This window comes from Cyprinus carpio, chromosome B17 (assembly GCF_018340385.1).
Source record: "Cyprinus carpio isolate SPL01 chromosome B17, ASM1834038v1, whole genome shotgun sequence".
Lineage (NCBI taxonomy): Eukaryota > Metazoa > Chordata > Actinopteri > Cypriniformes > Cyprinidae > Cyprinus > Cyprinus carpio.
In genome coordinates this window covers 3,695,384-3,708,485 of record NC_056613.1, presented here as the reverse complement: position 1 = coordinate 3,708,485, position 13,102 = coordinate 3,695,384, and the positions used below count along the sequence as shown (strand labels likewise).

At 36.0% G+C, this 13,102-nt stretch overlaps 1 protein-coding gene across 3 annotated transcripts in view; it reads right to left on the bottom strand.

Annotated features, from left to right (window-relative positions):
• The window catches only part of LOC109048378 (neuronal PAS domain-containing protein 3-like), a 407,723-nt gene that overhangs the window by 333,327 nt on the left and 61,294 nt on the right, over window positions 1–13,102 (bottom strand). For 2 of the 3 annotated variants that reach the window (XM_042743215.1, XM_042743216.1), the window contains exon 2: window positions 1,180–1,278. The exons of the other annotated variant lie outside the window; for it this stretch is intronic. In XM_042743215.1, the coding sequence (XP_042599149.1) occupies window positions 1,180–1,278 (99 nt within the window). The remainder of the gene's footprint in view (window positions 1–1,179; window positions 1,279–13,102) is intronic. 3 annotated transcript variants of the gene reach the window in all.

The window sequence follows — 13,102 nt, the reverse complement described above, 5'->3', positions numbered from 1 at the left end:
TAAAGCAAAAGAGTTGTAAAAATTCTGAAAATCTTTTAGAGCTTAATGATTTGTTTAAAAAATAAAACACATTAACCCTTAATGAATAAATCATTATATATAAAATTGTGATTTTTGTGATTTTTTTTCATGTAAGTTATAGCTTCAGACCTTTAAATCAAAACATACTCATTATTTTGTGACATCAATTACTGCTTTATTTAATCAGAAACACAGTCTAAATGTTATTTGTGTAGGCTATGTTACTTTTAATTTAATTAGGAGTAGGCCAACAGCGCCCCCTACGGATTAGGACCTGGGGGTGGATGTCAATGCTGCCACTGCACGTGCTATTACTATTTATTATATCATACACCCAACACATCATTCTGTATGTGCTTTCACAGATTAAATGCAGTGATCCAAAAGAGTGAATCATCATTCAGAAAAAACTTTGCTTCAAGAATGAGCCACACTGCTGAGCACATGTGAGATAACATACTCCTCTTATCGGCAAGACATATCGGCATAATTTTTCATATCGGGCCAATGTCGATATTTACATTTAAAGCCATTATCGGCCAATTTCGATAACAGTCCGATAATATTGTGCATCCCTATTAATAAGTAATGCTACATAAAGAGCATTTCAGCATATTTTAATGATTTCTGATTTCTTATAAAAATTCAGCTACATTATCACAGAAACATTTTAAAATTGTAATAATATTTCGAGATTTTTTTTTTTAAATCAAATTAACGCATTTCAAAAATGTTTACTGACCCCAAAATATTTTAATGTTATTGTGTATTTACATTACATTAATTCTGCATTTCCAAATTATGTGTTTAACAAAGATAAACTGCTTATAAAACTTAAATTACTGTATTTCTGACATGACATGAACGCAGCACACCTTTTACATTAGTAGCTTTACCTATACCAGCATTCTGGAAGAAATGGTTACCATGGTTAAAATAAACAAAAAAAAAAAGAGAAAAATTCTAAGATGGAACAAGGACAGTGTTAATAAAAACTTTGGGAGGAAGCTATATATCACTGAATCTGTATCATCTATACTGTACAATACAAATGTTATTTGTCTGTGACAGTGTGTGTGAGACTGAGTATGTGCAGATGATCTGTGACTTCTATTGGCTCCGGCTGGACTGAGAGATGTGGTAGAAGGGATGGATTACCATGGTGATGAGGTATGTTGTTGCCCTCCAAGGTGGAGTGTCTTGGGCCTAGTGGCAGAGCAGGAGCTTGCATTAGCAGACCTCTCCCAGTATGGCTCGCTGTGGAGAAACGTGGAAAAGCTCTTAACGGCCGTAATGAGGGAAACATCAGCACCCAGAATGACCCAGAATTCACACAGATTACGAGTACAACTTCAATAAGGCAAACATTTCAAAAACAATTACACATACTTGATAAAGTGAAATATAAGATAGAACAATAGAACGGCAGACAGAACACTGGATAGAATCATAGATAGTTAGAATGATAGAACGATACAACAAAAGATAGATAGAATGATAGACAGAACGATACAACGATAGATAGAACAACAACAGACCGAAAGATAGAAAGAACAATAGACAGAAGGATAGAAGAATAGATAGAACAACAGAACGTTAGGTAGAACGATAGATAGAATGACAGAATGATAGAACGATAGATAGATAGATAGATAGATAGATAGATAGCTAGATAGCTAGATAGATAGCTAGATAGATAGATAGATAGATAGATAGATAGATAACTTTTCATGAAAATGACTAATTTGTTGGAATGTAAAAATAATGGTCTGGAATAATAATGAAAAATGGCATTATATGCAATGTGAAATGAAATTAATCAGAAATGTATTTTCTTTTGATGTTTTCTACTGTTAGTAACCAGTATGAGAAATATTTACACCACAAAACATATATTCTATTAATTCTGAGGTTTGAAATGCAAATAAAGTTGATAATTGTTGATAATTGAGAAAGCAGTTTGAGTGCTGCATTGCACGCTGTAGCTCCGCCTTACTCAATCATTGCCAGACTCTAGAATGTTTACTGAATGATGTTAAACATGTATTTTTCAAAACAGTAGTTTAACATTAACAAATTTTCCGGGCTATTGATTCGGGGCCACGCGATTGGCTCGTCTGGGGCGTGATGCGCTACAGATAACGGGTGGCGTTCTAATTGCTCGGCATAAACGGCCTCGTTCACGCATTTATCTGCGGCACTCAAATGCTGAAGAGCTTTTATTTGTTAAGGGCTCTTCATGATCCCTGTTAAACACCGGAGGTTGCTGCAGGATGAATGGGGAGGAATTGAAAGGCGAGGTTTTAACGGTAAAGGATTGATATCAGACGGGGTGAACGCGGCCGCGCTCCTCTCTCTCTATATCTCGTCTAGATTGATGCCTTGCAATTTACAAACTTCTACGGGCCACAATTCATTTAGCACAATAAATTCCCTGCAGGTATGGAGAGTGTCGCCATTCTACCGCCAACTGAATGAAAACACCTACACACGCAACGCTCCGACACACACACACACACACACACACACACACACACACACACACACACACACACACACACACACACACACACACACACACACTCACCTACACATAAAGCACAGTGTCTCCACGGCCCAATGTAGGCCCATTTTGATTTTGTTTCATGGCCGTAAAGGCACTGTATATTGCAGACAGCGGCGGAAGATTTGGTCCATTTTTCACAGCCGACTATATTACCCCTACACCACGCACTTTCTTTAAAAAAAAAAAAAAAAAGACCTTTTTTCCCCTCATGTTGGGAAAACTAATCCCCATCTGGTGCATTGTACTCTATAAAATGCTCCGACGTGGCCTTTCCGTGATTTCCAGGGAATCGGCGATATGATTGAAAATGTGTCAGCTTTGTAAGCAGGCCTGCTCCGGGTGCACGTACAAAACAGCACTGCTGGCCCTGACGCAGTCTCAATCGCATCAGACTTCCTGTGCTCGCTAAATCCTGGTCCTGTGTGACTCCTTGACAATCCTACAAGTTGGAGAGAGATGCTGGATATGTTCTCCTGCTGTTTTGGCACAGCGATTATTTTTTTCCAACAACAAAATGAATTATTTGTTGATTTCAATGGCATTTTAGAAGGTACCATGTAATGAAAGCCCGTTTCCACCACAGAATAAAAAAAAATATATATATATTTTTAATCTAAAAAAAAATCAGTTGCACGATATAAACTCACAAATTTGAGATTAAAAGTCAGAATTCTAAAATAAAAGTGCTGCACTTCCATGGCGGAAAACAAAAAACTAATTTGGAGAAAATTCAGAATTTTGAGATATAAACACAGAATTCTGAAGTAAACTTGAAATTGCAATAAACTCTGATTTTAGATCGCACAATTTTTCCTTTTTTTTCATAATTGTAAGCCTGTATCCTGCAATTCAGGGTTTATATTGTACAATTATGAAAATAAAAAAGTCGCAATTAGCCTACCTGTTTCATTTATATTTCATACCGTGGAGGAAATGGGTTTCCATACCATGTGGCCTGATTGGTAAGATTTTGGACATTGTAAATAAAATGCAAAGCCCATTGTGTGAAACTGAAAAACAGTGAAAAGCTATTCATCTGAGATATTTATAAGCCCAATAATTAAAAGAAGAAACAAATCTGAACTAACTAGCCTGGAACAGTCTGGGGTGCGTTTCACAAAAGCATCGTTAGCCAACTATGGTCACAAGTTCTGTCGTTAATTTGATGTTTCCCAAAACCATAGTTCAAATGAACATTCGCAATCAGCACCGCAAAATTACATGGTTGGAACCACAGCTCTCGACCTGTGGTTAGAAGCATAGTTTCTTACTATAAAGACATATGGGCTTAAATAAATTATGCTCTATTGGACTCAATATATAAGTTACATGCAATACATCTATATATTCCATTCTATCTAAATATAAATGCATTTGAATCTATGTATTTTAGCACGTCCTCAATATGCACTGTTTTTGAAGAATGCGCATGTGCACAAATACCTAAGGGAACCTCGGAGAATGACGTAAGAGGAAACCTGAGATGAATCAAACATCACATAAAGCAAAAAAAAAAAAAAAAGGGAACCAAAAAAAAATTCAATAGTCATCAGGTGCCATACAGCAGCATCTTAGAGATGTCTAATCAGTTAAATAGCAGAAGTAATTCCTCAACCACATGTGTGCAACATCATTAACAACGGCCCTAAATTGTTGAACTGATGGGGTTCAAACGACGGAGATGCAGTCGTGAATAGCTAGTTCATTTCCACAACAATGCATCGTACTATGTTGTTTAATCAGCAAGTTACGTCACTGTACAGGAAACACACCCCTGGTTAGCATGCTAGCTAACAGAAAATGCAGAACAAAAGATTTTTCATTTGCCATTTATAGCTTCAGTTATTTAATATGATTGTACATATTATTTAAAAGTCATGTTCATTATATCAAACGATATAATAAAGCGATATTGTGACCTAAAGGCTAATTCACACAGTCACAATAAACTGCAACAAACAACAACTTCTCGACATCAATTACATACTGTACCAGTGTTGTTACTATTAACTAAAACTTCTTAAAAAAAAAAAACATTTTGTTATAAATGAAATATAAATATTAGATTTAAATTTTAAAATGCTGCCTTGGAAGCTGAATATAAAATAAGAAATAAAATAAACGGAAATTAAGTAAAAAAAAAAACAAAACAAAAAAAACCTGAAATAAAAAATAATAAAGAAAAATAAATACATTTACAGATCACAAAAAATAAACTGATTAAATATTTCAAATTAAACCTAAAAAAAGGAAAATATATATTTTTTAATCTAATTCAAAATAGTAGGCTATAAACAGTAACTAGTCCCGAAATAACACCACCACTAACCCTAATGCCGTTTCTGATTGTTTCTGATTTCAGATGCTAAATCCCTGACACTCATGTAGGCTGGAGAGAGAGGAGCATTTGCAGGATATGTTCTCCTGCTGGTTTGGCCCAGGCGTTCATAAAGTCAACAGCACAAGCAATGTAATACAGGCCTCAGAGTGCCGAAGATCTGCTCTGTGGGTTTGCAGTAGCATCTGAGGATTATTATCCAACAGGATGGTACCATGTCAGAACAGAGCGGCCCGTGCCAAAGGGCTGGCAGACTGAGAGAGGGAGGTTGGAGAAATCACGACTCGAGAACAGATGAGAAGCGCTGTTGAGGGAAAGGATATTCTTGTGTCTCTGGTATTCCATCAGTGTTCACAAAAAACACACAGACACATTCACAGAAGGCCAGGACGGAGGTACTGCAGACCCGTGCTGCATCACAGAGACCTTCAATCCACACAAAACGAGGAGCGTGTCAATCAAACACAGGAACGCTCCACACACCTGTCATAACCCCGCAAAATAACACCTTATTTTCCCTCAGCTGCGTAAACGGAACAATCCGGAGAGACTAAGAAGAGACAGAAGGCAGAATATGATGAGAAATCAAACCCCAATGAAATACAGAGGACTCTAGACACTGCCTATATGGAAAGAGCTGAAAATATACCACTGGATGAACAAAAGGTAAGAGCGTTTGTAGTAAAACCACAGCTGCAAAAAGAGTCAAAAACTAAAGCGTGCATCACTGTCACTTCTTGACAAATTCACTAACTTTTCCTAACCAGTGCTGGTCTGGGATACAGTTCATGCGGACTCAAGTACAGTTTGCAATTAGCAATTGAATCAAAATCGAAGAAGTATTTTTCTTTTTCAGTTTTTGATAAAAATGTTGTTTTAAGTCAAAAATCATTTCTGGTAATTAAAAATAAACTTTACATAAAACTAGAACTACAACTAAAACTAGTTTCTGTCATTAAAATAAAGTTGAAATAAAAAAACAACAAAAAAATTATATGAAAAATTTAACTTTAACTAAAACTTACTAAAGGAAATAATTTAAATTTAAAGAATGTATTGAAGGTCAAAAATTAAAATGCTAATAAAAATGCACACAATTCTATCAAAGTTCTCTAAAAAAAAACTGATTCAAAATATTAATAAACACTACAACATATAAATAATACTAAAATATCACTAGCTAGTTGATTTTGGAAATATGTACGCTGATGGTGAACTGTGTGAGTCTCATCAATGGCATCAGGATGGACAAGAATTGTCCTGCTTGTTTGAAAACACTCATCTCCGAGTACTACGGCCTCCTGGCATGTTTATTAGGCTGCAATATTGACTGCTGGACTGGGCATAGGGGCCGCCCAGCGTGATTTACGGGGGCTTTTATCGATGTCATCTGCTGGAGTGGGGTGAGTGACATTTACAGGTAAATTCTCCCATGCAAGAGTCCATTACAATAACGCACAAGCCATCCATGGTTCCCCTGTGCACACGCTGACCACAACCCAGCTACCATCACAGAGACAATAAATCTAGAGCACAGGGGCCGATGGCTCTGACCGCAGAGTTAACCTGACGTTCATGGAGAAAAAGGCCAGATTAGTCAGTCTGGACAAGATGGACATAAAACTGACACACGAGAATATACAGCAGAAACCATTGAAAAGACAAGCTGTTTGCAACCTAGCTGACTTCAGAATACAGATAAAGCTTAATGCATTAAATTAAAAGAAATGATAAGATTAAATATTAACCAAATACTGATAATACCTACTAATGTTGTTACTGTTAACTAAAAGTAAAATTAAATATTTTTGTGGGTTATAAAAAAATATATATTAGATAAAAAACTTTTGCAACTGAAATAATGTTTATGTTAATGTACTACAATTGCTAAAACTAAATTAAATTAAATGTATATAGAAATTTAAGGAATATAGAGGTTTAAAAACCCAAATTCTAATAAAAAATGTACATAACAAAATCACTAAAACCTAAACTTAAGAAATTAAAATAAAATCTGAAAATATAAAACAACATATACTACAACAGAATATTAATAATACTACAATGACACTGCAACATAACATCCATTTCAATATAAAAAAAATAATACTAAAATACAATAAAAAAAAAAAAAAAAAAATATATAATAATAAAAATCAAGATATTTTTAAAGGTTTCAAAAGACATGACAGTAAATAAATGACCATTTTCATTTTTGGTTTGAGAATCTGAATATATTCAAAATATATGTTTATTTATCGGAAATATATATTTTGAATATATTCTGTGATATATATTCATTGGCTGTACAGTAGTACTTGATGTCTCGGGATGTAAAACAGAAACAAAAAGGACCAAACTGAAGTTTCTATAGATCCTGTTTGAGCTGACGCTACAAAGAAAACCATAACAAACCGACAGGCTACAAGAAGACACTGTCTTCTATTTTTACTAACATACGTGATGAAGAAACCTGTGTGTGTGAAGAAGTGTGGGGATACACACCTGACCTGCGTGTATGTGTGTGTGTGTGTGTGTGTGTGAAAGAGAGAGAGAGAGAAAGAGAAAGACAGCATCACTGTTCAAGTGCTGCTACGCAAATAAATTATTAAGAGCCGTCTGCTGCACCAGATCAAACCAGCAGAGAGACTGAGATATTCACTGCGGTACAGGGACAAGACTGCCGTCATATCTGTTGAGCGCACACACATACATTCATGCTCAGAAACACAGGGACAAACTGCCATCCAGCACTTAAAGGAACAGGTCACCAAAAAGGAAATCTGTCATTATTTAATGGTCATCATGTTGTTTTAAACTCAAATGGTTTTCAAGATGTTTATCAGTTGCTTTCTTGAAAGTTGATGGTGACCAAGATCCATAAAGGACAAAAAAGCATATTAAAAGCTGTCCATATGCCTGTGCATTATATCCCATCCTCTGAAGACATGTGATAGGATTGTGTGAGGAACAGACTCAAATTTAAGTTGCTGCTTACTGAAAATTTTGCTAGACAGTCAGGCCACTTTCACTTTACAGAAAAAAAAATTGCAACTTAGACATTCTGCAACAAATAAGTCTGTCAGGTTTCAAAAAAATCATAGTGAATACATAAATGTATTATTTTAAGTACAGTAATAAGAGTTAACAAATAATAAGATAATAAAAAAGATTAAATTAAAATGAAATTAACACATTTTAGTTTTTGGAAATTAAATATATTTCAAATATATTTATTACAGATATATATATGCTGTCAAACAATTAATCATGATTAATCCAAAATAAAAGTTTTTGTTTACATAATATATGTGTGTGTACTGTGCATATTTATCATGTATATATAAATACACACACATGTATATATTTAAGAAAAAAAATGTTATATTTGTATATTAAATATATTTATATATAATATAAATTACATAAATATAAATATATACATGTTAATACATGTAAATATTTTCTAAATATATACTGTATGAGTGTGTATTTATATATACATAATAAATATACACAGTACACACACATATTATTTAAATAAAAACCTTGATGTGGTTATTCGCGATTAATCATTTGACAGAACTATTACACACACACACATATATGTATATATAACTTTACTAAATAATAAACAAAATATTAGTTTAAATGAGAATATATATATATATATATATATGTGTGTGTGTGTGTGTGTGTGTGTGTGTGTGTGTGTGTGTGTGTGTGTATACTGTATATATATATATATATATATAAACTATAATAAAAAATATATATTTTATTAAGTTGTACAGTAACAGTTCTGTGTGGTGTGTGTGTGTGTGTCACACTGTAATAAAATTAAACAAAAACAATAGCAAGAAATGAGCTGAATTGAGAGTCTTGAATTCTGTCTTGAATATGAGGAGAAAAAAAACAATTTTAATGAGCTGAATTGAGAGTCTTGAATTCTGTCTTGAATATGAGGAGAAAAAAAACAATTTTATAATAGGGTCGTCCTTGCTGGGTGCACATTAATTTACAAACTAAATGACTCTTAGGAGAATAGTTAATGGAATCGTTATGGAAACAGAACTGTTACAGGGAATCAGAACATCAATTGACAATCTCATTTAATTCTACTTAAAGAGCAGGTCGACGGAATCTGCAGACATTTTTCCATGCTAATTTTAGGGGGAAACCTTAGTGGTCAAACCTGTTAAACAGAGCTGAAAGTAGCAACAAACAAGTACAAATACTTAGCAAGAAAAGGGTGGGAATGACGGGCGTTCCGATGAGGAAATCAGCGGGTGCAGATTCCGTGTGGGCAGGCTAATGAGTAACAACCTCGACAGTCTTTCTTCTCTAATTTTATTTCTTGGAAAAATATTTGTATAATAGTCCCATATTTTCCCAGCTAATGCCAAGGATAAGTCATTATGAGCCCATTGATAACTGCGGCTCTATAAGTCTGTGTTCCTCCGTAACCCCGGGCCTCAAAGCTGCGGTCGGCCCCGCGCCAACACTCCGCTAAAGAGAGCTTGAGCTTTCAGCACGCCGAATCAAATCCCAGCCAGTGTTTCAGTTCACATTAGGTGAATGACACTCACGCATATGCTTTGCTGAAAGTGCCAGAGGAGAAATCTGAATGATTCAGACCGAGCGTGTGTGTGTGGGTGGGTGGGTGTGCGCTGTGAACACCATACCCTCAGCAGGCGTCTAGATTGACTCTCTCCTGTAGGCTATAACGGGTAACATCTCTGATGTCATGAACTTGAGTGAGACACTAATGATGCCAATTTATTCACAACTACAGCTCTTACTTTATCATTCCACACTTGTTCCTTAAGGCCAACTGCAGTTTCCAGCACAAGCTGAGCTGGGAGGATGTAAACCGTGCTGCACAGGAAGTCCAACTCCATCCATTTGATGGGGCAGAGCAATTAAATAAACAAACTCATCTCTGATGAGAGTATTTTCTTCTGGCAAAAATGAACTCACTTTTCAAAGTCAACATGAAATCTATTTTACATCCATATTATGGCAATTTACAATTAAAAAATCCTAAAATATTCCTGCATCTGAAAATGTAACTCATTATTTACTGATAATTTTCCCCTTCAGCAAGCTGTTAAACTGAATCACTGAATCACTGAGTGCAACCAGGAAAGTTCACTTGATTCAAAATCAAAATAATGCTTTGTTTAAGAATTGGACATTGCTATTTCTCTAATAAATAATATAAACAATACTTCTATTCAGCAAGGATGCATTAAAATTGATTCATTAATACAGTGCTTATGTAATATAAAAATACATTCATATTTAATTCATTGTTAAAGAAACAAATGTTGTTATTTTAAACTTTCTATGCATGAAAGAATCCTGAAAAACACACAAAAATATGAAGCAACACAGCTGTTTTCAACATGGATAAAAATAAGAGGAAATAGAAAAGATTTTACTTGAGCAGCAAATCAGTATATTAGAATGATTTCTGAAGGATTGTGTGACACTGAAAACTGCTAAAACAATTCAGCTTTGCATCACAGGAATAAATTACATTTTAAAATATAATCAAATAGAAAAGAGTTATTTTACATTTGTAAATAATATTTCACAATATTACTGCTTTAACTGTATTTTATCAAATAAATGCAGCCTTGGTGAGCAAAAGAGAAAAAAATCTTAACAGCCCCAAACCTTTTAACTCTAAACACAACTTTGGTTTTCGCGAAGTAAACAGTGTGATTTCATGTTGACTTTAAAGGCGAACTCTGCTTTGCAAATGAGTTCTGATGAAACACTTCGTAGGACGGCTGATACAATCACTTCACGGAAAAAATAAACGCACCTCATAGCGAGATTCATTTGTGTTCTTTTTAAGTTCCTTGGGGGTAGGAGAGGGGAATGGGATGTTGTGAAGAGAGAAAGAGGATAAAAGGAAGGAACGAAATGATGGATAGAGCAGAGCGGGTGGCTGTGATTCACTGTTTTGTCACCTGCAGCGGGACTGACCTTCATCTCTCCCCAATCAGCCTATTTACTCAGCATCAACGCCTCTCTTTCACTGGAGTGCCTCAAATTATCAGTGCCATTATTCAAAAGAGACAGCGGCGTGGCGATGCGACCAGATAGCTCTCAAACCCAACTCCATCAGCCGCTGCTAACATAGCAAAAAACACACCCCTCAGGAAGACGCTGTCTGATTCCCCCTGCCACTTCATGCGCAACGGAGCTTAGCATTTAATTAATTAAACTTAAAGCGCTGACTCTGCCCGCGATTGGTCACGGCTCTTCCTTTTTGTCTGTTTTATTGCTTTTTCGCATGTTTCTCTCTTTAGCACATCTGACGCTAAATAAAAGAGTGAAGTACGCCTCGTAGCACATCCTGCAGGCTTCTGGAGGAGTTGGGGTCATGGGCAGTGCTGTTCAATTAAGCCTGCGGCTATTTGTGTGTGTACAGTAGCCGTCCCTCCTAACATTCTCCATTATGTCTACAGTCCTCGCTGTCATATTTGATTTGCTGCGCGATGAAAAGGGAGGGAGTGCATCAGAGAGACTGTCAGTCACCGCGGGAGAGAGAGAGAGAGAGATAGAGATACGGGCAGAGAAAGAGAGCGCTTGAAAGGAACGGCAAGAGAGCAATGAAGATCTGCACAGAGGGAGTCCGCATTCACTTTCGTCTTTGAAATAACTTCCAAACGGCTGGCCGTCAAAGTCGCCGGCATTGTGTTACCCACCGCGGCATCTGCATCCTATTAATAAGAGCAAAAGATTCGTAATTACACTCTATTACTTCAGAAAAGCGGTGTGAGTTATTGATAGACTGGATCTCGGCCAAATGGCTGCTGTACCAATTAGAGGATCATCTTCTCCTGCTTTGTGCGAATATTTGAGGGCAAACATCTCACGCCATTTGCATGAGGTGTCATTTTGCTGCCAATGATTACAGAGTAGGGAAAGTCTTTGCCCACATAAAGTAAAACATCTGGGAATGTTTTTCCATATATTACGTATGTATTTATGCATTACTGTGTTTATGCATGTCAATCCGGGAGAGATGGTTTCACCTGGAAATATCTGAGGCAAGCCAGTCAAAACCACTCCTTCATTCATATATTTATTCATATACCGTGTGTTTTCCATCCAAAAGCGACAAGGCGTTATCGTGCTCAAAAATCATATTTCCTGATAGGTAGGATGCTTATTAGGGGAGAGGATGCCTCGCAATGTTTAAATGACAAGCTAACAAGCTTGAACAAGTCACGGTTGTTGTTGAAGCATTCTGTGAGACGCTACTAACGAGAACAGCGAACCGTCACCTTTACACAACAACCACAACTAAACACTTTCAACAAATGGACACAGAAGAACGCAACATAAAACCTTAGAAAAAAATCCTCTTATTTTTATTTATTTTACATTATTGTACATTACATAAAGCTACATTTTAAATAATATTTTAAAAAATTAATAGATTTTTAAATTGATCTACTTTTAACTTAACTACTTCAGAAAAACTAAAATTCTGAAGCTTTGAGACATTAGGCATCTCATTCAAATCACTGCAAAGCAAATGTAAAATAAAGTGCTGACGCTAAATAGTTAGGGTTTTACATGCATTTTGTTCTACATTCTTTTCAGATAACACCAGATCTGGCTCAGCAGAAAACAAGCAGCCTGAAGCTCTACAGCAGGTCTAGCTGTTCATTCTGTTGACAATGCTTTCAAGAAATCTGCCACCACTAATTCATCCGGGGTCGACCGTTTCCACCCGCTTCTTCTGCAGATCTAGTAGCTTCGTTCTTCAAAATATGCTAAGCAGAGTAGAGTTAGCCACAAAAAACTGAAATTTCACCTTAATTGTGGATTACCGTGTGGGGAAAAGAAGCAGAGAGGATTTAGACGGAAAGAGAGAGAGAAGACAGTGTGAAGCCCTAGGCAGGAACGTATGCAAACATGGTGGATCCATGAAGCTGACAGCTGCTTTGATAATATACCACATTTTGCTAGCTCGCTGCAAAACAAGATGCTGGATCATGTGAAAACAAAACTCACCTGACATCCTTACTCTGCTCAACTTACTCTGCTAATGCTTGATAGAATTTCCTCACACACACACTCTCCGAAACCTCATTTCCTCACAATTATGTAACTCCCTCACACACAAACACACACCCCTTTGGGCTATTAAC